This window comes from Podarcis muralis, chromosome 3 (genome assembly GCF_964188315.1).
Source record: "Podarcis muralis chromosome 3, rPodMur119.hap1.1, whole genome shotgun sequence".
Lineage (NCBI taxonomy): Eukaryota > Metazoa > Chordata > Lepidosauria > Squamata > Lacertidae > Podarcis > Podarcis muralis.
In genome coordinates this window covers 111,998,605-112,025,601 of record NC_135657.1, presented here as the reverse complement: position 1 = coordinate 112,025,601, position 26,997 = coordinate 111,998,605, and the positions used below count along the sequence as shown (strand labels likewise).

The 26,997-nt window shown below is 43.7% G+C and overlaps 1 protein-coding gene across 4 annotated transcripts in view; it reads left to right on the top strand.

Annotated features, from left to right (window-relative positions):
- Positions 1–16,087, top strand: part of FBXW11 (F-box and WD repeat domain containing 11) — an 87,205-nt gene extending 71,118 nt beyond the window's left edge. For all 4 annotated transcript variants that reach the window (XM_028722163.2, XM_028722166.2, XM_028722167.2 and 1 more), the window contains 8 exons: positions 1,698–1,835; positions 3,433–3,551; positions 5,042–5,291; positions 6,091–6,209; positions 7,109–7,219; positions 7,334–7,412; positions 8,313–8,500; positions 13,667–16,087. In XM_028722163.2, the coding sequence (XP_028577996.1) occupies positions 1,698–1,835; positions 3,433–3,551; positions 5,042–5,291; positions 6,091–6,209; positions 7,109–7,219; positions 7,334–7,412; positions 8,313–8,474 (978 nt within the window). In that variant the 3' untranslated portion in view covers positions 8,475–8,500; positions 13,667–16,087. The remainder of the gene's footprint in view (positions 1–1,697; positions 1,836–3,432; positions 3,552–5,041; positions 5,292–6,090; positions 6,210–7,108; positions 7,220–7,333; positions 7,413–8,312; positions 8,501–13,666) is intronic.
- The last annotated feature ends 10,910 nt before the right edge of the window (positions 16,088–26,997 follow it).

Genomic DNA, 26,997 nt, shown 5'->3' with positions numbered 1-26,997 from the left:
TAAGTAGGCTTAGGGGATACTGTAATGTTTACAAAACCCCTTTTTTGTGGGATGGAGAACCTCTGTAGGGAGTTGCAAACCCCACAAAACAATCCAAGACACCAAACATTGAGTTAGACGGAAAAGAAAAGCAGGTAATTGGGGGAGAGAGAGGAATTAGCGGTCTGGTGGGAAGTTACTGATGAAGAAGATGTGGTCATGGCACAACAAAATGCTACTGATTACTTGGCAGGCAGAAAAGGCTAGTGAAGACTCAAGACAAGGGGTACAGGAGGCAGTTATTTCTCTATGCCTCTTCCTCCATTGAATTGTGCTCCATTATTCCCCTTCTCTTTCTCCCTCCCAGGGAATTGAGCAAAAGAGGATGACAAAAGAGGCACATAGATATAAAAAAGGTACAGAGAACCATTTCATAGTTCACACCTGGAATTATTTATGTGTCTGTGTGAACCTCCCAGCAAATTGGATGGGTGATGCATAAATAAATACTAAGGGTTGCATGAAACACTGTACAAGCAGAGTTCCACTTGTGCAGTGGGACTTCCCCTCTTCCCTGCCCCTCACACTCCCAAAATCTGCTCTGGAGCGTTCCCCAACACCCCCTTGACTTAATTTTGAAGGCACGTAGGGAGGTTAAGGGGACTTGAGAAGAAGAGTAAGTTTTGTTGGGTGCACAGACACCGCTTGTGCAAGCCTAGCTGCAGTGTTGAATACAGCCCTAGATTATTTTAAAATGTCCCTAAGAATGGAAGTGAGAGTTGCCTATAGAAATTGGGGGAGAAATTCAAGATTTTAGCATAACCCAAGATTGGCCACCCTCCAAAATATCGCAGCAAAAAGAAGAGTTGTGCGCTTTCTCAGTTTTCATTTAAAACAGACACATTTAAAAAATAGTCCTGATTATGCAAATTCCTAAGAACGTTCAGTGCACTGTCCCAGTATTTCAGATTTGAAGAGACTCTTGCTGTGAGACAGTGACCATGACAGCCCTATGGTGCCACACTGAATATTTCAGGGTAGGCACTGAATGGTTTACAACAGCCCTGTGGCATTGCCCAGAGGAATTAACCTTCAATAGAGGGTCTAAGTTTGGGCTGAGAGTAGCTTACGACAACCCTTCCATTAAATCCACTGCTTTTAATCCTCATGGTGCAAGTTGGGTTGAAAACGTAACATGCAGCAGCAGGGTAGTCCACTGTTAATATTGCAAGTTAGAGATTGGGCAAAAGCTGACCGGTTTGGATTCCCAATCTAAAAATCCCTCCTGCCTCTCAGGTAACAGTCTGTAACAGTCAGTCTGTTCAAATTAACTCATAAATCCTCTTTCCAGGTTAATTCTGGCATTTAGGTGTCTCACACTGCAGTGACTTGCATGTAGACGTGTGGTTTTCCTTTGGACAAACTGGGTTTGCAGACTGAATCGCCTTTTGCCACAGAATTCTATGTTCATTAACTCAGATGCTGCTTTCTACCTGATATGACAACTCTGAGGGGTGTTAAGGGAAGGCTTGGGATAAATTAGAGAACAATCCTCTTCTTATCTACTCATAGACATGTCTGCTCATGTTCCATTATGTTCAGTGAGGCTTCCTTCCAGGTAAGTGTGTATGGAATTGCAACGTAGTCTTAAACATGTGTGATATGAAAACGTGTCGGGATTCTACATCACCCACCCCCTTTTTTGTGGTCTCTTTTAGACTATAGAGTCTAACTGGCGATGTGGAAGGCACAACTTGCAAAGAATTCAATGCCGTTCTGAAAACAGTAAAGGTGTTTACTGTTTACAGTATGATGATGAGAAGATTATCAGTGGCTTAAGGGACAACTCCATTAAGGTAAAAAGGCCTTTCTTGACTACTTTTTGTCTTGTTTCTGGTGAGATCATTTGTTCACGTCTGCCAACTCTACAATTCATTGCTGCACAAAAGTAGAATATTGCTTGGTTGAACCTAAAGAAGTCTTGAGCCCTTACTAATAGCCTAGAATACAACATGCTGCCCATTGAACTCTGCTACATTCTGCTTTTCGCAAGAAGAAAGAGCAGATCTGAAAAAGCAGGATGTAATTCTTAAAAATTCTCTTCTATTCCAGAGGTTTATGTATTTATTATTGATTAAGCATGTATTAAGGGACGCGGGTGGAGCTGTGGGTTAAACCACAGAGCTTAGGGCTTGCCAATCAGAAGGTCGACGGTCTGAATCCCCACGACAGGGTGAGCTCCCGTTGCTCAGTCCCTGCTCCTGCCAACCTAGCAGTTGGAAAGCACGTCAAAGTGCAAGTAGATAAATAGGTGCCGCTCCGGCGGGAAGGTAAACGGCGTTTCCATGTGCTGCTCTGGTTCACCAGAAGCGGCTTAGTCATGCTGGCCACATGACCCAGAAGCTGTACACCGGCTCCCTCGGCCAATAAAGCGAGATGAGCGCCGCAACCCCAGAGTCGGCCACGACTGGACCTAATGGTCAGTCGTCCCTTTACCTTTAAGCATGCATTAAACCCTGTTATTCAATTTAAAAGAGAATGCCCAAGGCAGCTATCACAGTATGAGAGCATGTCAGAGCATAACACAGATGAATACAATATATACCTTCTAAAAAAAATTTTTTTAAAACACGTACAAAAAATCAGTGCTTGTAGTCTGCCTCATTTCCTTGAATTAAGCATTCCTCATCACAAGAGAGGAGAATGAGAACGTGCTCCCTGGCACTGTCCCTTTCATCGTGTTCTGGTGGCCTGTCTCTGCAGCCCCTCAATGTGCTAAGGCTGAAACACTATAGTGGGGAGGCTCGTATAGGCTCCCCATACTGTTCATTCATGGTTCTAAGCGACATGGGCACCCTATGAGAGTATAGTGAATGCGTCCTTTCTGCGGACGTTGAGCCTCAACAGGGGGAGGGTGGCATTGCCAAGCTGCTAGGAATGTGACAGAAGATGCAAGGCAAACAAGCGTGCTCCCCATGCAGTTGGGAATGTGTGAACACATGAACAGTGTTTGGGAAGGAGGAGAAAAGAGGTTTGGGGACTGGGGGCCATTAGAGGACTATAGATCTTAATTAAGTCACTTTTGCACCATCTTACCCAGTTCTACTTTCTGATGCTTCTGCAAAAACCACACGTGCATTCTCAAGCTTATTTGTAACCAGGGGAGCCAGAATATAATTTTTCTTTAAAACGTTGTAATGCTGGGGTATTAAGGAAGAATGGCAGTCAGGATTCTGTGATTATTATTATTTTTTAAAAAACCTCTCTCTGCACAACACTATAATTCAGATACTCAAGTGAATTATGTATTTCTGTGTTTCCGGAAAGGCATAGAAAGTATAGAAGAAACAAGTGGGGAAACCCATGTCCGCAGGGACTGTGGACTCATTTTGACATGGCTTTACAGATAGTGATTCTGCAGTCATATAATTCTCTTGGGTTTCTGTTTGGCAGATCTGGGATAAAACAGGATTGGAATGTTTGAAAGTATTAACAGGACATACTGGCTCCGTTCTCTGTCTGCAATATGATGAAAGAGTAATTGTAACTGGATCTTCTGACTCCACTGTGAGGTGAGCATTTTTGTAACTGCGAAACTGGTGAGAAGGATGATGCAAAGGGAAAATTCACAGCCAGTGAAAGGTACAACCTTTCTTGAGGAAAGAAGGGTTGCCCACCTAAATCTGGAATTCTCTAGATTCTCCCATGTTCCTGGTACTAATCAGTCTTGGGTTAACAGGCCAATTAAGGACTGTATCCAACAAAGCAGTTCTGCCGGCACAACAAGGACTTTTAGCTGTGCAGTGGAACGTCCCTGCCCTCCTCCTCTCCTTGCATGACCCCGTAAATCTGTTCTGGAGGGTTAGGGTAAACCCCAGAACAGATTAATTAAATACTGTGAATTATGGCTTCTGTCTTTACAATTGCAGAAACACTTCAGTCTCTGTGCAACACCTAAAATGTTGTTGGATGGGGACAGTTGGCAGAGGATAATGGGTTGGCATGAGGAAAAGACATAACCTTCTTCTGTCAGCCACATTTCCCAATAATACAGCCAATATGTTGACTTTGGGGGAGACCTTGGGAAGACAGTTACAGAAGCTCCATAGAGGAAGGGCTAAGCACCCTCTCCCACACACCACTGCTGCCTTACATCATCCCGATGGCTTATAGCAGTTTGAGAGCCAACATTGCTTTCAGGACCTGGGTCTGCCCCTAGTCGTGCGGTTTTGTCTCCTAGCAGCCCTGTAAAAGTGACTTCAAACAACAAATGGGACTTAACCACCCTTGCTTAAACAAGAGTCCATTCCTTCAGGGTCTTGCAAAAGAACAATGTCAAACAACAATTGATGACCTTCTACCGGTCCACAATAGAAAGTGTCCTCTCATATTGTATCACAGTGTGGTATGTTGGCTTGACAGCCATGGAGAGAAAGTCTTTACAGAGGGTGGTGAACACAGTGCATGATATCATGGGCTGTCCCCTGAGCCCGCTAGATGACATCGCAAGGGATCGTTGCCTTAGGAGAGCGAGAAAAATTCACACCCCGGCCAGCACCTCTTTAATCTTCTACCCTCTGGCAGGAGATATCAAAATATAATCAGTCGTACCAACAGGCTAAAAACCAGTTTCTATCCGTGGGCTGTTATGCTGCTGAACAGAAAATAATATAGTGCAACTGACTTGCGGGGTTGGTGTGTTGTGCGACAAGCACACAGAGTGCAATGAGATTGAGTGTTTGTGGGTGGGGGAGGGAGGCTCAGTTAATTTCATTGTACACGGGTTGTACATTGACAATAAAGGTATTATTCTTATTCTTAACCGCTGAAAGTGGACAGGGCTTTGAGCGCTTGAGCATGGAGATGGATGGTGGTGTGCCTGCAACAATGATGCTGCACTACTGATGATATTTAATTGTTATAGGTTAGAAAATAAATGTTCAGGAATAGTGTGACTAGCAGTTAGTGGTTTGAAACAATTAAAGGCTCACCACTACCACCTCCCATGAAACTAGCTTTTGATTGCACAAATGATTTGATGTGTGTATATGTGCTTTTGCAGAGTTTGGGATGTGAACACAGGTGAAGTCCTCAACACACTGATTCATCACAACGAGGCTGTGCTTCACTTGCGTTTCAGCAATGGCTTAATGGTGACCTGTTCAAAGGACAGATCTATTGCTGTCTGGGATATGGCCTCACCGACTGACATCACTCTGCGCCGCGTATTAGTTGGCCATCGGGCGGCTGTTAACGTCGTTGACTTCGACGACAAGTATATTGTATCTGCTTCTGGTGATAGGACCATTAAAGTAAGTGGACAACCAGTTTCTCAAAATTGCAAATTCAGAAAGGAGTTATGGGAGAATATGTTTGGTCTCTAACTGACGTGTTGCTGAAACATCCATTAAAGTAGTTTCTAAGGATAGTGGTTGTATGTATGGCATTCCCCATATGCAGCCTTTCTCAACCAGGGGCCCCTACATCTTGTTGGACTACAACTCCCATCATCCCTAGCCAGCTTGGCCAGTAATGATGGGAGCTGTAGTTCAGGAACATCTGGGAACTCGCTGTTGAGAAAGACTGCTTTAATAGCTTTAAGCTTTTTTTAGATATTTCCCTTTGTAGCACACTGTTGTCATGAGGTTAAGCAGAGCAATTTAAGTGGGAAAACCTTATTCTTGCCCAGGGGCAGATTGTGACCTTCCAGCTCTCTCTACCTAGCCCTTGAGATTCTCCCCAAGCACGTCCTCTCCTCAAGGACTTTTGCTTGGCTGGTGTGTGCCTAGATGAAGGATGGGGAGATTGCGGGCAGGGTGTGTAGAATCCTCTGACTTTTTGCATATCTGAAATATAGCCCAGTGTACTAAGATTGGAGTCACATACATTACTTTGGCCTCTGACCACGCCCACCATTGGCATATGTGCCCCCCCCTCCAATCTTCCGGGGGGGGGGGGATGTGATCTATAGTCTGAAAAAAGGGAAGGCTTTCGGAATGAAAACTGTATTTTGTCTTCATCTCACTTCATCTCTCTCTTTTAATGCAGAATTTCAAAATGTGCCAAATTGCCATTATCTCTTTTGCAGTTAAATATTTATTTTCCTCATAGGTCTGGAGCACAAGCACATGTGAATTTGTTCGCACTCTTAATGGGCACAAGCGAGGCATTGCCTGCCTGCAGTATAGGGATCGGCTTGTTGTGAGTGGATCATCAGACAATACCATTAGGTAAGGGGTGGGTGGAATCTGTGAAGATAAATGGAAACAGTACTGTTTCATTGCAACCCCCTTTTCATTTGACTGCCCAAGCACCAGGTTCCAGTTTTTTGTCGTCTTATCTTGCTGGATTTCATTTTTTGAAAAGGTTTTGTTTTTATGTATAGCCTGTCCTATCTTTCTTCCATTGCGGAACCTAGGTGATACGCATCTGGTTCCCAGGAGGGGACCCAGGAATGCTTAGCTTAAACTAGGCGGCAGCCTCACGTGCCTTCAGACCACCCCCAGGGATCTGTGTGCTTTCCTTGGCCATTCTTAGTTCAGTTAGCTGTTTGTCACAAACTTGATCCCCTGGTGGAAGTAGCAGTTGGCCGCAGGTGAGCTTCAAGAAGAGGAAGATGCCATTGCACATGTTCAAAGCTGCTGGCTTGTTATGTATGGCCAGTGTTGGACAGAGTTTGGCCAAATAATAATAATAATGACAACAACAACAAATTTATTTATTTATATCCTTTCCAACTGGCTGGGTTTCCCCAGTAGCCTCAGCTGAGAGGGGAGACAGTGCTAGGGTCAAAAGCAATTGGGACAGGCAAAGGCTGTATGGAAACTCGCTTGCCGTTTTGAAAAATGGTCTTAACGCAAGCTCTGCTTAGTACATTAAATTACTTTGAGCCAAGTAATCAAGCTTAACCACTGGTGCGAGAGGGAAGCAGTGAGCCCTACTCCAGGGAATCTGTCCAGCGTGGCCCCCAAGTGATTCAGCATCCACAACCAATGTTGTGTTGAGTATAGACTTTTCAGAAATGATTAGGTCAAGCTGTGATGGAAATTGCAAAAGTTATAGAAGAAAGAATATATGCGTTGTTGCTTTTATTTTTTTGAAAAAAAGTTGTACGTGTTCCTTCTTTCAGGCTTTGGGATATCGAATGCGGGGCCTGTTTAAGAGTGCTAGAAGGACACGAAGAACTGGTTAGGTGCATCAGATTTGATAACAAGAGGATTGTAAGCGGAGCCTACGATGGGTATGTGCTTGAAAGCAAAGTTCTGTTTTCACTTGGGAGGTTGGTTTTCTGTGGTTCTTAGTACTCGGAGGGTGTTGTAGTTTTCTCACTGCCTTTTCTCTCTTTGCTTCATAGCAAAATCAAAGTTTGGGACTTGCAAGCTGCCCTTGACCCTCGTGCCCCAGCAAGTACACTATGCTTACGTACATTGGTGGTATGTACATCAACTATACAGATACTATTGTACAACAGTAGTACATGTTGACCGTACTTTTGTCTGCTTGTTTCTAAATCTACTACCTTGTAATGGAGTGGAAATTTGGTGTGTTTATGCCAGAGGATGGCAATACCAGAATGGGCCTTTTCTGCAATGGCTCTTCTTTTTTTTAACTCCCAGGGAAACTCACCTTGCACCTTCATTACATATCTGTGGGCACCAGGTGAAAACGTTTCTCTTTAACCAGGCTTTTTGCTGATTAGCATTCTATTCCCTTTTAAACATGTTTGTAGGCAGGCAATGGGGGCATTACTGGTGCGCCTTGTTTTTATTGTGCATTTTGTGTTCTCATTTTAGATCGTGAACTGCCCTGTGATCTTCGCATGCAGGGTGGTACACAAATTAAATAAACTAATTAAATGAGTGCAGTAATTGTTGAAAGCAAATATTTGGCATGTTGTCTGTGTGAAATTCAGTTCTTCCTGATTAGTTTCTAAAATGTCCCAAGGTATCACTATTGTGCTAAATTACTCCAGTCCCTTTGTCTTCTGAATGATAACCTACACGCTTCCTCCTTCCTTTAAGAAATCCTTTATCTCACAAGGCTCTTTCTGATGTTAGTCAAACCCAGAGTAGACCCATTGAAATTAATTGTTGAATTGGGACCCTACAGGTCACCTTGTCCAACCCCCTGCAATGCAGAAATGAATGTGACTAACTTAACATTAAATTCAATGGGGTCTACTCTGAGTTTGACAAACGTTTTATAAAACTCATGATTGTCGCATTCATATTTCCTTCCAGCTACAAGTAGAAATGAATATTTGAGTGCAAGTGTGAACACGGTAAACAGAGTCTTCTGCCCTCCTAACTGCAAACTCTTTTGCCATTTTTCAGGAACACTCAGGACGTGTGTTTAGACTCCAATTTGATGAATTTCAGATCATTAGTAGTTCCCATGATGATACCATTTTGATTTGGGATTTTTTAAATGTGCCCCCCAATGCACAAAATGAGACACGCTCTCCATCAAGAACATACACTTACATCTCCAGATAACAGTCTGCAATGTACTGCTCTCCAAGGTAGGCCTTGCTATCTTAAGGATGCCCTTTTTGTATCCACTATACTGCCATCCCTGGTTTTCCCAGTAGTGATGTATGGAAGTGAGAGCTGGACCATAAAGAAGGCTGATCGCCGAAGAAATGATGCTTTTGAATTATGGTGCTGGAGAAGACTCTTGAGAGTCCCATGGACTGCAAGAAGATCAAACGCATCCATTCTTAAGGAAATCAGCCCTGATTGCTCACAGGAAGGACAGATCGTGAAGCTGAGGCTCCAGTACTTTGGCCACCTCATGAGAAGAGAAGACTCCCTGGAGAAGACACTGATGCTGGGAAAGATGGAGGGCACAAGGAGAAGGGGGCGACAGAGGACGAGATGGTTGGATAGTGTTTTCGAGGTTACCAGCATGAGTTTGACCAAACTGCGGGAGGTAGTGGAGGACAGAGGTGCCTGGCGTGCTCTGGTCCATGGGGTCACGAAGAGTCGGACACGACTAAACGACTAAACAACAACAACAACAACAACATACTGCCATCCCTGGTAGTGGGTCTGGCAAAAGTGAATTGTCATTCATACTTTCAGTGAGATTTTCCAGTAGAACAAGCGCAAACCATCTTTAGATTAAAAAAAAAAAATTGTCCGGTAGCACCTTAGAGACCAACTAAGTTTGTTCTGGGTATAAGTTTCATGTGCATGCACACTTCTTCAGATGCACTGAAACAGAAGTCACCAGACAGTGGTGCCTCGCAAGATGAAATTAATTCATTCTGCAAGTTTTTCGTCTTGCGAATTTTTCGTCTTGTGAAGCAAGCACATAGGAATGCATTGAAAATCAATTAATGCGTTCCTATGGTCAAAAAAAGTCCAAACAAAGCCAAATTTGGTACAAAAAGAGTTTATTAAGTGCTCTTTAAAGTCACACATACTGTAAAGAGCATTTCAAAAATTGAAGGAACAATAATTTAAGTTTCTAGACATGACAGAAAAGCATTTAAAAATCACCAAAGTGTACTGTACATACATTTTCTAAGACTCTGGGGGGCAACTCGAAGAAGGTTCCTCTTCCACTCTTTGCTTCTTGCTGAAGAACATTCCAAACACCCCAACCCAAAATCCAAAACCCCCCAAAAAAGTTTAACTTAGCAAATGGCTGCAAAAGAAGTTTTGGAAAAGCTTCAAAAATCACCAAAGTCTTCAAAAACCTCAAAAAAGGCTACCACACCGCGTGCTATGAGTTGCTCCTCGAAGTCAAGTCACAACAGCACCTCTTCAAGCAATGCACCCTGGGTATTAACGGTTTTAAGAAAAAGGAAACAAACTTGCAAGACGTTTTCGTCTTGCGAAGCAAGCCCATAGGGAAATTCGTCTTGCGAAGCAACTCAAAAAACCAAAAACCCTTTCGTCTTGCGAGTTTTTTGTCTTGCGAGGCATTCATCTTGCGAGGTACCACTGTATATAGGGGGGGGGGGGTTTCTCAGGAGGGTAGTAGGAGATGGGTGATTGACTCAATGGGTATGGTAAACCTGTTGACGACTGTTAACAACTGCAATTAGTCCTACAGGAAAAAGCAAGGGGTAGTATGCAGATGATTAACATATGTAATGAGGCAGGAATCCAATACAGTCATACCTCGGATTGAATGTGCTTCAGGTTGAGCGCTTTTGGGTTGCGCTCCGCAGCAACCCGGAAGTAACGGAGCGTGTTACTTTTGGGTTTCACCGCATGCGCAGACGCTCAAAATTATGTCACATGCATGCGCAGAAGCGGCAAAACGCGACCCGCGCAGATGCGCTGTTGCATCTTATGTTCTATTCAAGATGCAAACAGGGCTCTGGAACAGATCTCGTTCGCATCCCGAGGTACCACTGTTATCTCTATTAAGACCAGGTCTCTCCAGGACACGAAAGCTTATACCAAGAACAAACTAGGTTGATCTCTAAGGTGCTACTGGACAAGGCGAATTATCACTAGGGTATGCTCAAAAACTCCTCTCTACCTTGCTTTCGCCTCCTCTCTACCTCGCTTTCCCCCCAAAAGTGTATATACCTCAAATGAGAGGCATACTTCTATGAGGAGGACAGTAATTGTAAGGAGTGGGATCTTACGTCCTCTTCCCAGGCTCCTTGAGACAGTGTGTTATTTGGCTAGAGCAGGGGTCAGCAAAATTTTTCAGCATGTGGCCGGTCCACTGTCCCTCAGACCTTGTGGGGGCCCGGACTATATTTTGGAGAAGAAGAAGAAGAATGAATTCCCATGCCCCACAAATAACCCAGAGGTGCATTTTAAATAGAAGCACACGTTCTACTCATGTAAAAACACCAGGCAGGCCCCACAAATAACCCAGAGATGAATTTTAAATAAAAGGACACATTCTACTCATGTAAAAACACTGTGTTTCTCAGACTGTCCGTGGGCCGGATTGAGAAGGAGATTGGGCCGTATCCAGCCCCTGGGCCTTAGTTTGCCTACCCATGAGCTAGAGGTACATGTTGGAGGAGGGAGCAATCACCAGTGAAGGGATTTCACTCCCATGCTTTCCTATTGAGCACCAGTCAGTTGAGAGGTGTGATCTGCCATGATTGTGGGGATCATGTACAACAGGAGGTAATTGAATGGGGGTGGGGGGCAGTTGTAGGCAATACCTCTTTGCTGTTACAGGCCTTGGGCAATTTCCAAACCCTGGCTTACGCTTGAGTTGCCCTGGAAACATAAAGCCGTGTCTCCCTTAAGTAGAGAGAGAGGTAGGCAAGTCATTGAACAGCGGTCTGAAAAGTGCTAAACTCTGTAGCAAAACAACGTCCCCTGGAAGCTGGAGGTTTCAGTTTCTGATCCTTGGCATCTTCAGATGTCGAACTGCAACTTTGGGTACCAGGCAAAAACATTCCTCTTCTCCCAGGCTTTTGGCTAATTAAACAGTCTATGGTCTTTTAAACTGTTGGGATGGGGGGCAATGTTTCTGCTTGTTAATATGTCCCCTACCGTATTTTTCGCTCCATAAGATGCACCTGACCATTAGACGCACCTAGTTTTTAGAAGGGGAATGCAAGGGGAAAAATATTTTTAAAGGGAGCGCTGAGCAGAACCTGTATGCATCCCAGGCTCTGCACAGCGCTCCCTTTCACGAGCCGCGTGGAGCATGTGTGCGGCGCTTGCAGGCTTTTTCCCAGGAGGGAGAAGGGCAGCCCGTCACTGACACGCAGAAGCCGCACACCCTTTAAAGAGCGCACGGCTTTTGCGTGCTTTTCTATGAGGAGGGAAAAGAGACTGACGTGGCCAGTCAGTCCCTTCTCCCTCCTCAGGGAAAAGCCCCCAAGAGCGGCGCACCTTTTAAAGAGCGTGTGGCTCCTGCGGGCTTTTCTACGAGGAGGGAGAAGGGACTGAAGCGTCCAGTCAGTCCCTTCTCCCTCCTAGGGAAAAGCCCGCAAGAGCCGCGTGGAGCGTGTGTGCGGCTCTTGGGGGCTTTTCCCGCCTGCCTCCCGCCTGCATTCGCTCCATAAGACGCACACACATTTCCCCTTTTTAGGAGGGGAAAAGTGCGTCTTATGGAGCGAAAAATACGGTGCTTTTGTGTTTTTATATTGTAAACTTCCCTGTGATCCTCAGATACAGGGTTGTATAGAAAGAAATAAAAATAAACCATCCTTGCCTGCTGTCCATGCTAGCTGCCGTTGATGGAAGTTGGAGGGTCGCAGGTTTCCCTGGAGGGTAGGGCCACTGCCAATCCAAGTGGATTGTGCCGGACTGCCAGTGATCCGGCTCTGTTTAAAACAGCTTCCTGTTCTCTGCAGTGTTTCCCACATCACAGGGCAGAAATGTTGCTCCGTTTTATAAAGCTGTAAAATAACAAATATTACTAACGATAGAGGAGCCGTTTTATGTGCTCTGCTCAAGTAATGTAGGTTTCTAACTTTTTAACCAAATCCTGCACCTTTTCCCTTCTCGCTGTCCCAAATGAATATGCCTTTTAAAGTCGATCATTTCTGACAACCCTGGCGCTCTTGGCCATAAGAGCATTTTATTGCCTTCTGTTGAATTCCTTTTTTATTGTAACAGGATCAAAATTGTTACCATATGATAATCTTAATATAATCCGCTATTTAAACACTTTAGTGGAAAATAAAAAAAAATGTTTTAGCCTCTTAGCAGCGAAACTCCCATGTCCATAACTGAGCACCAAAGCTTGCCTCTCTTGGGAAGAAAAAAATATATAGAAGATTAGGTTTAATTACTTTGTGCTTAATTTCAGTAAGTTGCATTAGTTTCAGGAGAGCCAATAAAGCACTGCACTTGTATAACTGTAATATTGCAGAGAGAACTTAACTCTTGCCTGCATTAAAACGTCTTCCTTTAAATCAGTTGAATCTTTCTTGATAATGCCCTAGATCCAGAGCCGTCTTGTGTGGACACAAAGGCACTTTTATACAAGATAGCCCTATAGATGTCTCCTGACTTCCCCTTCCACTGTAGCTTTTTGTTCCTCATCACACACCATTCCTGCTTTTGACAGGGGTTGGCTCTACTCAGGAGCTGCCAAGGAGAGCTGGTCCCTGCTAGGCTTGCAGAGGAAAACTTGGGAAAAATTGCAGACACAGCTTTACCTGGCTTACACCTGACGTCATACGACATCAGTTGCAGGTCAGGTGAGCATGGCTGGAAGACGGGGGAAGAAACCATCTCACCAGCCAAATATCAGCCACAGAGTTTATTGGTTAGAAGTGGACAGAATGGCAAATAACCAAATAAAGTACAGTGGTACCTCGGGTTACAGACACTTCAGGTTACAGACTCCACTAAGCCAGAAATAGTACCTCGGGTTAAGAACTTTGCTTCAGGATGAGAACAGAAATCGCGCAGCAGCAGTGAGAGGCCCCATTAGCTAAAGTGGTACCTCAGGTTAAGAACAGTTTCAGGTTAAGAACGGACCTCCAGAACATATTAAGTTCTTAACCTGAGGTACCACTGTACCAAAAACAAGCCAGCCCTAGAGGATTTAAAAATACTTGCCAGACAAACTATGTCTTTAAAGAGTGGTGAAATACCACTGAAAAAGCAGGACATCCGAAACAAAGAGTTCCCTAAATGACAACTGTGACCACTGGTGTTTGTAGATGTGTGCACCGTTGCCTAAAATCTGACAGTAAGCAACTATAGACTGTTGAAATTAATTCAGACTTCTCCTTTTTTAGGATTCCACAGTCTTTGAACTACTGGACATTTGGCAATTACACACCTGAAGACATCAGCCACCGCTAAAGTCAGAAGTGGTTCTAGATGCTGTGTAGATGCAAAGCAGCACAAGTCTATATCTAAACTTACCTTTTCCAGTCCTCCTCACTGAGTCCAGCTAGAAGAAATTCAGTCTGTCCTTCACTGCAATGCAAGATCCAAAGCTTCATGAGTAAATTGCCCATATACACTGAACTGATGGCTTGTTTTTCCAGGAGTAAATCAGATGTCAAGGAAGGACTTGACCTAATTTATATTTGCTTTGCACTTTTATCTGACTCTGAAGAAGAAAAACATTCTCAGTGAAATGTGGGTGCCAAACATACCCAGAATGTACAGGGCTTTGCTCTCAAAGCCACCCTCCTCCTGTAGACTTTACGTTTCACGACTGATGCGGATCCCCTTCTGTTGGCTAGGAGTATCAATTGGACTGATAGAGATATTTCTGAATGGATCAGTAATATTTTGGATGATTGTTTACTTATTTCTGCAACAGTAATTTGCTTTAATTTAACGATTGTAAATTGGGCTAGAGTATCTAAACTAGGTGTACAGCACTGTCCTTTCTTTTAATTGTGCTTTGTACTACAGCCGTCCTCCTCCTCCTCATGTTTGGTATAGTCGAATCCTTCATGTGTGCTTGCCTCATAATTTCCAATACCGTAACTGTATAAGCATGTAGATATATTGTACATAAACATTGTAACCTCCAAGTGCTGGGAGTCAGGGTCTCCTGATACTGTATGCAGATTTCAAGGAAGAAGTTTTTAAGCATCAAGGCATTCTTACTACTGGCACCATAATTGGGTTGGGATGAATTGCTTTAGAAATATTTCTCTGTGAATAGGAGGATTTTGGTATCCATTGGGATTTTTTAAAAAAGAAAAATAAGAAGAAGAAACGAGGTGAAACATCTTAATGTTAAACTTCAAGAACTTTTTTTTTAATTTAAGAAAAAAAATAAAAGTTAAAAGTGGTTCTGATTTTCCATGCTGCAATATTTGCAAACCATCTTAAGCCGTTGGCCAAAGTTGCATACCTGGAAACAACTTTTACAATCCGTTCAGATAGTCCTTGATCTTACCATGCTTATGTGTTGAACTGAAGCAGAAACTGCAATTCCACTGTGATCTTGTAAGAGAGATGGTCTGTGTTCCTTAACAGTTCTGTTGAGAAACCCGGCGGATTATGGCAGCGCGTCATTGGAATGTCCTCTCCTTTGAAAGTATGACTGGTGGTGGCAGTTAGTCATACGCTTCCCTGTACAAAAGCAAACTTCCTAGCCTCTCTCTCATCTTTTTAAGTTATTGCTGGGCAATATTGTTTAGTGGCTTCTTCTTAATGCTAGTTTTGAAAATTATTAACTAATAAAATATAATACTGGATGGTCTAAGAACTGTGTAGTTGGCATGGATATGGATACTGTCATTCCTTAGTCATATGGTTTTGTATTTGTTTTTCCTTTGCCGCCACTCCTGATTTCTCTTTCCCTCTCCCTTTTTTCTTTTGGTTGAGGGGTCAAGGAATGTTGATAACCAATATATAAAAAAAGACCAATGAATGAATATCGCTTATTTTAGTGGAACAGCTGCGGCTGGATATTTCACTTGCACACCTGCCAGCTTGTCAGTCAAAAGAAAGCACACGTGAGATGTGAACAAAAGGCGCAACTTTTTGATCTGCTTCTGGTATTCCACTCTTTGCCTTCCTAGATGTTACAAATCAACTGCTTTTTGCATTCATGAATTGCCCCCTCGGAGCACTGCTTCAAAGACTTAAGACATGGATATGATCAAATCCATCAGAGGATGCCTTTCCCCATGTTCTCGGTTTTTAATATGGTCGACAGTCACACAACTGTCTTATGATAGCTGTAATATGAATGACACCCCCCCCCCCAATGTCATTGAATGGCTGTCATGTGAAAGACTTTCTATTGCAGCCCTGAAGAAAAAGGTATTTATGGAAAACTATCCTTTTTTAATGCATGTGTAAGATGAAATTCATGTTTTTTTCCATGGGAAATAATGGTATTTGAAGATGCAGCCTAAACTACTTTTGATTGTGCTTGGTGTAACATAGCTGTGGAGTTTGTGACTGGCACCCAGGGGAGCTTGGCTCCTGGGATTTAATGATAGTGATCCTGGCTGTACTCTGGACTTTGTTTCGCTAATCATTACTGAGCAGCTGTATGTTACTGCTAGATTAATGTTTCAAAGCACTGGGATAGTCTTATTCTAACTTGTAATTATGTTTGCCAGTTACCTGTTTGGAAAGTTTGTGTATGAACAGCTTATTGGACAACTGTTGAATTGTACAGATATTGTTCATGATATAAGGCTTTGTACTGTGGAATGTGCTTAATAAAAAAATTCTAAACACCTTTTTGTCCATATTACTAACCCAACGTTATTATACTTCAATCAAGTTCTAATTCTGAATGGCTGAAATTTGTGTTTCCTGTGTAGTTTTGAATGGGCTTCTGTCATCAATCCTACCATCTCCAATATACACAAATGATAGTAAAAGTAGAGTTATGTCTTGAATAAAACATTGGTAGATGTGAGCAAATGGCAGCTTCACAATCCCACATGCACTGAGGCATTGCTAAAACCTTAGAGACCAACCAAGTTTGTTCTGGGTATAAGCTTTTGTGTGCATGCACACTTCTTCAGATACACTGAAACAGAAGTCACCAGACCCTTACATATAGCGGAAGGGTGGGGTTAGGTTTTTCTCAGGAGGATAGTAGGAGGTGGGTGATTGACTCAATGGGTATGGTAAACCTGTTGACGACTGTTAACGACTACAATTAGTCCTACAGGAAAAAGCAAGGGGTAATATGCAGGTGACAAAGAATAGCTTTAGCATATGTAATGAGACAAGAATCCAATCTCTATTCAGACCAGGCCTCTCCATAGTTTTCAGTTTAGTAAGACCATGGGTAGGCAAACTAAGGCCCAGGGGCCGGATCCAGCCCAGTTGCCTTCTTAATCTGGCCCGCAGACGGTCTGGGAATCAGCGTGTTTTCCCATGAGTAGAGGGTGTGCTTTTATTTAAAATGCATCTCTGGGTTATTTGTGGGGCCTGCCTGGTGTTTTTACATCAGTAGAATATGTGTTTTTATTTAAAATGCATCTCTGGATTATTTGTGGGGCATAGGAATTCATTCATTTCCCCCAAAAAATATAGTCTGGCCCCCCCCACAAGGTCTGAGGGACAGTGGACTGGCCCCCTGCTGAAAAAGTTTGCTGACCCCTGAGTAAGACCATGATAGACATTGGACTTCCTAGTCCGGGGTGGTGGTGGGTGGGAATGAATGAGGATCAGTGTTTGGCTGGCTCTTCACAATGTGGTAAGCCAGCCCTGCTGCATTTGGGGGCCGTCCGCCTCATTCTGAGTGGGTCCCCTGACGTTTGCCCCCAAAGTCTTGCCCTGATGGCACCACTGAGAACCTGGGTGCCAGGCGGGAGCTGAGGAGATCTAGGCTCAAATCCCCATTCTGCCAAAAAAATTGATCGGGTGAGCTTGAGTCAATCACTATAGACCAGGCATAGGCAAACATGGCCCTCCAGATGTTTTGAGACTACAATTCCCATCATCCCTGACCACTGGTCCTGTTAGCTAGGGATGATGGGAGTTGTAGTCCCAAAACATCTGGAGGGCTGAGTTTGCCATGCCTGCTATAGACCTGACCTAATAATAATAATAATGAATTTTTATTTATACCCCGCCCTTCCCCGTTCAGAAAACCGGGCTCAGGGCGGCTAACAACAAATTTAAAACAATTGATGCAACAAAAAACAGCATAAAATACAGTATAAAACATGAATAACAGTAAATTCAGAATTCAAAAATCAATTTAGGGGGGAAATCCATCCAATAAACATTAGATGATCACCAGGGCTAGCTGGCTAAGTTAGTCCTTTTGGGCCAGCGAGGAGACCAGGGGAGAATTAACAATGGGATCCCAGAGCGGGTAAGATTCATAAAAAGGGGAGGGGGAGGGAAGGAAGGGGAATAAAAGATCAGGCTAAGTTCAAATTGAAAGCAGGCAGAATAGCTCTGTGCTGGCTCTATACAGGCCCTGCGAAAGGAAGTTAAATCCTGCAGGGCCCTGGTCTCATGGGACAGAGCATCCCACCAGGTCGGAGCCATCACTGAGAAGGCCCTGGCCCTGGTGGAGGATAATCTGACTTCCTTAGGGCCCGGGACCTCCAAACTATGATTATTCATGGAGCTTAAGGTCCTCTGCGGAGCATAAAGTGAGTACAGGAGAAGTGTGGCTTACTGGCAAAAGGGACGGCGGCTATCAAGGTAATACAGGACAAGAGTTGGACTTGAGGAACCTCAAACCCTAAGAAACTTTGCGTTCATGTAATGCTCCCATCGCATCCTGTTGGTTTCTTCCAGCAGCACCCACATAGTACATAGTTTAATGATTCCTGCTCCAGTGACAAATGGACAGCCAGAAAGAAAAGAAAAGAAAATGCGAGCCTCACATTTCGACTCCCTCCTGCCAAAAACCTTGTCGTTTGGCTGTGTCTTGGGGTGTTTCCCCTCCATCTGCACAAACAGAAACGGGCTAGCTTTCCACCTCAGGAATGAGAAGATAAAAAGGGAGATTATTTATTTTTCCACCAAAGTTAGAAATATTTTATAGAGTTTGCAAAAAGTTTTTTGTTTCAGGAAATTTCATCATGTCTCCAGGAAAAAGAACCCCTAATTGGCCTCAGATTTACTAACAACCTCTTCATTTTTGTAATCTGAGGAGTTGTAGGTCATCTCGAGGTGACTGTAGTTAGGGTTGGTTTAGTTCCTCTGTGAATACCTAGTCTCTGCAGCAGTTCCCCCACTTTAAAGAGAGAGCGCGAGAGAGAACCACTCTGGCCTGCTGTTCCAATAGCCAGTTTTTTTGGCAAAAGCTTGCATACCTTTAGCATATGGAAATATTTTCAAGAACACATACCAGGCTTTCAGTCTTAAAAAGTGAAACGCTCCAACAAATGAACAAATGCATATATAGGAGTTAAACAAAATGTTCACAATCCTCCCCCCCCCCCGTTCAATTTTGTTTTAAACCCTCCCAAAGTTTTAGCCTTTTATAAGAAATGGTGGCCTTTTATAAAGTGTTAATATGCAAAAAAATTAGTAAACAATCATGAATGAACTGAAGAACATAAGCAAAACCTTGCTAGATCAGACAAAGGGCCTATCTGGTCTCATATCCTGTTTCCAACATGGGGCAAAGGTAAAGGGGACCCCTGACCATTAGGTCCAGTCGTGACCGACTGGGGTTGCGGCGCTCATCTCACTTTATTGGCCGAGGGAGCCGGTGTACAGCTTCCGGGTCATGTGGCCAGCATGACTAAGCTGCTTCTGGTGAACCAGAGCAGCGCACGGAAACGCCGTTTACCTTCCCGCCGGAGTGGTACCTACTTATCTACTTGCACTTTGACGTGCTTTCGAACTGCTAGGTTGGCAGGAGCTGGGATTGAACAATGGGAGCTCACCCCGTGGCGGGATTCGAACCTCCGACCTTCTGATCAGCAAGCCTTAGGCTCCGTGGTTTAACCCACAGCACCACCAGTGTCCCAACATGGGTTAGTCATATGTTTATAGGAATCGCACAAGTAGGATGTGTAGGCAATAGTGTTCTCCTGCTACCAGATGTTCAGGCAGAACCAGGGTACTCTTGCATACCGAATCAGGAGCTCAGGGATTTGACTTGGATTAAGGCTCCAGTCAAATGCACATTTATGAAGAGCTCTGGGGAATCAGACCCAAGGCCAATCTAGTGCAAGATCCAAGTTCCCCCGCTGGTGTGCCAAATGGGGTATCCACAAGGAGGACCTTTCATTGGTGGCTTCCTGCATATGGAACACCTTCCCTACTGACGTGTGTCTTCCAAGAACCACCACCTTCCTGACACCTTCTTGGGGCCCTCTTGGTAGTTCCCCTCTCCTCAGAACTCCAGAGTGCCAGTTCAAGGGTGACTCCAAGTACCTGTTTAGTTGTTTGGAGTCACCCTTGTTTGGAGTCACAAGGGTGACTCCAAGTACCTGTTTAGTTGTTTGGAGTCGGACATAATATTATGATGGCAGACTGGGAACAGTTATGGACCACTGGTATCAAGTTTATGGCATGTAATGCCTTAAAAGAGAATTTCATGAAAATGATTTATAGGTGGTACATAACACCAGTCAAGCTTGCAAAAATTTACCATTTGCCCGATAATAAATGTTGGAAATGTAATGAAACTGAAGGTACATTCTTTCACCTTTGGTGGACATGCCCAAAGATTAAGGCATTCTGGGAGATGATCTATAATGAAATGAAAAAGGTATTTAAATATACCTTCCTGAAGAAATCAGAGGCATGGTCAGCCAATTGGTGCCAAAGAAGGATAGAACTTTTTTTATGTATGCTACAACAGCAGCAAGAATACTTATCGCAAAGCATTGGAAGACACAAGATCTACCCACCAGGGAAGAATGGCAGATGAAGCTGATGGACTACATGGAACTGGCGGAAATGACTGGCAGAATTCGAGACCAGGGAGAAGAGTTGGTGGAAGAAGATTGGAAAAAAATTAAATTATATTTACAAAAATATAGCAAAATTAATGAATGTTAGAAGGATGCTGGAATGAAGTTACATGGTTTTAGCAGAAATGTTATAAAGAACTAAGTAAAAATGGATTGTAATGGGTTAAAGTGTAAAATTTAAGGTCAGATTGGGTTAAGGTAAATTATAGAACAAAAATTGAGAAAGATGGAAAGGATTTGCTGAAATAGCTAATTTGAATTAGAATACAAAAAAGGGAGGTGCGAGGAGGTCGATGAAACAAGTAAATGACAGACAAGGATATGGAAATACTGGATGTGTTTTTAAATGTTTTTGTTCTTAAATGTTTTTCTTTTTTCTTTTTATTGTTGTGCTGTATTGTTTTTTCATTTTGCTTCTTATTTTTTTGATGTATTGTAACTTCTTCTTGTTTTTCTTTTTCTCTTTTTCTTTTTTTTTGTAATTGTTAAACTCCTAATAAATATCTTTTTTTTTTAAAAAAAGTACCTGTTTAGTTGTTTTGCTTATTTCTTGTAGGACTGCGGTGTAAAAGGGTTGGATGTGGGGGCATTCCCACCACATGGGGAGGTGCCTGTAGAGGTGCAGCCTCTCCAGCATTTAGGCGAGGCTGATTGCCGAAGAATTGATGCGTTTGAATTCTGGTGCTGGAGGAGACTCTTGAGAGTCCCATGGACTGCAAGAAGATCAAAGCTCTCCATTCTTAAGGAAATCAGCCCTGAGTGCTCACTGGAAGGACAGATGGTGAAGCTGAGGATCCAATACTTTGGCCACCTCATGAGAAGAGAAGACTCCCTGGAAAAGACCCTGATGTTGGAAAAGAGAAGGGGACGACAGAGGACGAGATGGTTGGACAGTGTTCTCAAAGCTACCAGCATGAGTTTGACCAAACTGCGGGAAGCAGTGGAAGACAGGAGTGCCTGGTGTGTTCTGGTCCATGGGGTCACGAAGAGTCGGACACGACTAAACAACAACAACCTGGGTGTATCAGCGCTAGTTTCCATAGCGTTAGGTACCACCTGTAGGTACATTTCATAGTGGGTTCGAGCCAACCACGCCCTGCCCTCCCAACCTATCTTATCATCAAGGAAATATATTGAGTTTTTTTCCAGAATAATTCTTTATTATTTTCTCAACACAGTTTTATACAATACATCAAACCACGTCCATACTTTTACCTCTGCCGAGCTTGTGACTTCCCTCCTTCCCTTCAACAGGTATCCCTTATTCTTTTTAATCGCGTATTTTGATACTAAACCTCTTATCTATTACATTGTAGGAGTTATTTCAGTCCTGCCAGTGTTTTTAAAGATTTACAATTATCCTTTAAATACACCATGAATTTACTCCAACTTTCTATGAATCTCTGATCATCCTGATCCCAAATCCTGCCTGTCAGCTTGGCTAACTCTGCATAGTTCATCATTTTCGTCTGCCACTCCACAATGGTCGGAATTTCTTGTAATTTCCAATTTTGGGCCAGCATGTTTCTTGCCGCTGCTGTGGCGTACATAAACAGTCTTTGATCCGATTTCTTGATCTCTTTCCCCATCAAACCCAACAGGGAGGCTTCTGGTTTTTTTTGGAAAGGTATATTTAAATATTTTCTTAAGTTCATTATAAATCATCTCCCCAAAATTCTTAACTTTATCGCAAGTCCACCACATATGATAAAAATCTCCATCAGCCTCCTTGCATTTTCAACATTTTTTAGCCCTCCTCCTATACATTTTCGCCAACTTTACAGGTGTTAGATGCCACCTATAAATCATCTTCATCAAATTTTCTTTTAAAGCCATACGTGCAGTAAATTTCATATTTACATTCCATAATTTATACCAAGCATCCAATTCAATATTGTGACCAAAGTCTATTGCCCACCAAGGAAATATAATAAACAAATAGAAAGAGAACCTACCCAAGTAATGCTGACACAAAGCCCCCCCTAAGCAAATGGATGTAAGTTCACCCCCCACCCCTTTCCCAGGCAGAGGGCCTTCTCAGTAGTGGCACCTGCCCTGTGGAAGGCCCTCCCATCCAACGTCAAGGAAATAAGCAACTTACTTTTAAAAGACATCTGAAGGTAGCCCTGTTTAGGGAAGTTTTTAATATTTAATGCTGTATTGTGTTTTTAATATTTGGTTGGGAGCCACCCAGAGCGGCTGGGGAAACCCAGCCAGATGGGCGGGGCATTAATAATAATAATAATAATAATAATAATAATAATAATAATAATAATAATAATAATAATTCTCCAGCCTTATACTGTATACAACAACAATGTCCCACACTGAATGTAACTGATCAGTAGAAATGATGCACGTACTTATGTAAGCCAAGAAAATCCTTAATTTTTTTAAAAAGAACTCCAGTGTGGGTTGAGTACAACCCTAGGAGGGCATTCTCTCTGCCACACCGCATTCTCAGACACACATCACCACAGAGGTGTGTGTGGCACCTACATAATGGAGTTTTCATCATATTCTGAAGAAATGCCTCTTAATTCTGGTGGTTGACACCCTATACTCTTGATTTTAATTTGTTTTAACTGTTTTAATATTTTATTTTTAAAAAATTGTTACCATCTGCCCTGGGACCTTATGGTGAAGGATGGGTAAGATAGATAGATAGATAGATAGATAGATAGATAGATAGATGATAGATAGATAGATAGATAGATAGATAGATAGATAGATAGATAGATATAATACACACCTCTTCCAAGTTTTTCAAAAGAATTTAGGGTGGTTTGGATGAATTTGATGCATCTCCCTCTGTTGTACTGTTTCGGTTTAGTTTGGATTTTGCTCTTTTTTGTTTTTGCTGCAGTTTTAATTTTGTGTAGTTTTTATCAAGACTGCACTTGTTTTATTTTTCTACACTGTCCTGTGACCATAAAGTTCGCACCCGTCTTTTCTCGGAAGATAATGGATGAGTGCGCCTTCGGGGGTGAGGTCAAACTGTGGCAAGCTTACAGCACCTTCTGTGGCTGAAGAGACTGGTACAGGAGAGACATGTTTTGTTGCAGGTGGGGCAGATGAAGCCACCCAGTTATGCTGCTGCAGATGTGCCATAACGTAAGCAGATGGTATATCAATATTCAGATGAATAGGGAATAAAGGAATAGAGCACAAGAGCCCTGTCCTGCTCATGATCCTCAGTGACTGGTATTAGGATGCATCTGACTTTGTCTAACCCCCTTTTAAACTGGTGCCCATCACATCTTGTAGAATTCCCCACTGAACTAGCAAGGGTGGGATTGTGTGGTCAATTGTCTTGTGTTCAGGTGCCCAGGGAGATTGGCCACTGTAGCGTTCCTGAAGCTACAAAGCTGCAGATCTGAGATGGCTTGGGACTTATTTATACTCCGCCCTCCCCAGCCAAGACTGGGCTCAGGGTGGCTAACACCAAATATAAAAACAATTGATTAAAATACAGCTTAAAAAACAAGATTAAAATACAACATTAAAACAATGTATTAAAATGCATTTCAGTGGAAACTCAATCAAAAACTTTTTTGGGGATGAAAATGTCAAGTCTTCACCAAGGCTAACTATCCAGACTGGTCCTACTTGGGCCAGAAAAAAGCCAGGGAAGTCCCAAATAGGAGTTCCAACACAGAAGGAGAAAGGAAAAAAGAAAGAGGGGGAGGGAATCAAATTGATTCCAAGCCAAAGGCCGGGCGGAACAACTTTGTCTTACAGGCCCTGTGGAAAGAAATCAGATCCTGCAGGGCCCTGGTCTCAGGAAACAGAGCGTTCCACCAGGCTGGAGCCAGTGTTGAAAAGGCCCAGCCTCTGGTTGAGGCTAATCTGACTTCCTTAGGCCCCGGAACCTCTAGGGTGTTGCTATTTATGGACTATTTATGCTATTTATGGACTAGGCGATCTCTGGGATTCCTGCCTTCTATAGCAACAAGCTCAATATCTTCACTCCATTTCTGGGGCCCTAGTAATAAGACCTTTGCCAGCTGATGTGCTGTTGGTGAGCACCATACGCCTGGAGGGATGTTTTCAGCTCTGATACAGTAAAATAATATGGTCTGACTCAGTAAAAGGCAGCATCCTATATTCCAGCCATGGCTGTGTGCACATCATACACTTAAAACACATTCTCCCCTGCCCACCCCCACAAGAATCTAGAGGGCTGTAAACTGTTGTTGTTTAGTCATTTAGTCATGTCCGACGCTTCGTGACCCCATGGACCAGAGCACACCAGGCACTCCTGTCTTCCACTGCCTCCCGCAGTTTGGTCAAACTCATGCTGGTAGCTTCAAGAACACTGTCCAACCATCTCGTCCTCTGTCGTCCCCTTCTCCTTGTGCCCTCAATCTTTCCCAACATCAGGGTCACTTCCAGGGAGTCTTCTCTTCTCATGAGGTGGCCAAAGTACTGGAGCATCAGCTTCAGGATCTGTCCTTCCAGTGAGCACTCAGGGCTGATTTCCTTCAGAATGGATGTGTTTGATCTTCTTGCAGTCCATGGGACTCTCAAGAGTCTCCTCCAGCACCATAATTCAAAAGCATCCATTCTTCGGCGATCAGCCTTCTTTATGATCCAGCTCTCACTTCCATACATCACTACTGGGGAAACCATAGCTTTAACTATATGGACCTTTGTCGGCAAGGTGATGTCTCTGCTTTTTACTTTTCTCTCTCTCTCTCTCTTTTTTTTTTTTGCTGTAAATTACCAAGTTAGGGATGCGGGTGGTGTTGGGATTCGCAGGATACTGGATAAGTCTGCAGGCTTCAACAGGATGATGCAATACTCTGCTGGGTCAGAGTGACTCAGCAGGAGCGTGATTAGTGTGATTGGCTATCACCTGTTTTAAAAGGAAAGCCTGTTTAACAGTGGGTGTGGTGGTTGTGCTGTAGTGTGGTGGTGCTGTGGTGGAGAGTATTCGTTTGTAAGTACTCTGTATGGACTGTTTCTTTTGTAAATGCCTGTATATAGCTCACATTAAAAAGGACTGCACTGAAAAACCTGGAACTCTTAGTGCTTTGCTGAAAACGCCGCGTGGAATACGCGACAGGGTTATGGGCCCAGCACGCTCCCGCTGCGCAAGAGTACAGGTGGCAGTTATCTAGCCGTGGGTGCTGGAGGTGAGCTGCAGGGATGGAGCAGTCCAGAACTGGCGTGTTGCTGGAGAAGCTGACGGCCACGAACTACAGCACCTGGTCAGTCCGCATGCAACACTTCCTCAAGCGTGAGGGCCTGTGGAAGGTGGTGGAAGATCCACCGCAGCCCCCTGAGGAGGAGGAGGAGTGGGAGGACGACGATGAAGAGCTGGCACTAGCAGAGGCCCAGCTTGAAAAGGATGAGAAAGCTTTGGCTACGATCATCCTTGGAGTGGACAACAGCCAGCTAGTCTACGTAGCTGATAAGGTGACGGCAAGTGAGGCATGGAATGCGCTCAAGGCTGTCCATGTGCGAGAGACAGCTGGCTCACTGATAACACTGACCAGGAGACTGTACCGGTGTCGGAAGAAACCGGGGGACTCCCTGGTAAACCACCTAAAATTCCTAACAGGCTGTTTTCAGGAGCTAGCCTTAAGAGGGAGGCCTGTGGGGGAAGAGGACAAAGTCTTTATAGTCCTGAGTTCCCTTGATGACAGCTATGATATGCTGGTCAACTCCCTCGAGTCTGTAGAGACTGATAAGCTGACTCTGGAATACATTACCGGACGGTTGTATGCAGAGGAGGACAGGCGTGCAGAGCGAAAGATGACCTCAGCCCAGCTGTTGGAGCATCCCAGAGGGAAAAACAGCCGGGAAGAGCAGAGGTGTCGGGAGCCGGAGAAACAGCCAGGAGGAGCTGCTGCAGACCAGCCAGTGGTCAACAAAGTAAAAAGGTGTTTTTGCTGCAAGTCCAGTGGACACCTGCTGCGGGACTGCCCAAGAAAACAACGAAAACAGCAGAAGCACAAAAGGCAGCAGAGGGAGTCTACCGCTTGGGTGTCTGCAGATGGTCAAGAAAATGAAGAGCTGTGGGTTCTGGACAGTGGAGCTTCTCAAACCTTTTGTAAAAGAAAAGGACTGCTAACTGATGCTAGGGCTTCAAACAAAAAACATGTAAGTCTTGCTACGGGCCAGAAAGCTAATGTGGTTTGTGAGGGGGAGGTTGTGTTCCCACAGCTGGGACACACATTCAGGAATGTGTTGTGTGTGCCTAGTTTGCAAAACAATCTCCTGAGCATTCCTGACTTGGCAAAAGCAGGCTTTGAAGTAAACTTTGTGGGAGACCAGTGCCAGATAAAGCAAAATGGGGCAGTGTTAGCAAATGCTAACCTTAGAACTAATATGTATGTACTGCAGTGTGAGTCTAAGGTTGCGAATGTGCAAAATGTCCCAACCCATGATATGTGTATTCATCTCCTGCACAGGCGTCTGGCTCATGCAAGCTATAAGGTGCTGAACAAAACATTGGAGTTGTGTGGGGGGATGAAAAACATAAAAAGTTGTGATAATTACTTAGACTGCAATATCTGCAAGGAGGTTAAAAGCAGGGCTTGGCCAGTAGCAAGAGCAAGCCAGAGAGAAACCAGAAAACCACTGGAGTTGATTCATGCTGATGTAACTGGTCCTTTTCCACCAAGTGTCTCCCACAACAAGTACTGTTTGATCCTAGTGGATGACTATTCTAGATTTGGCTGGGTCTATCCATTAAAGCAAAAGTCTGACGTTGCCCAAACTTTGAAGTTCTGGGT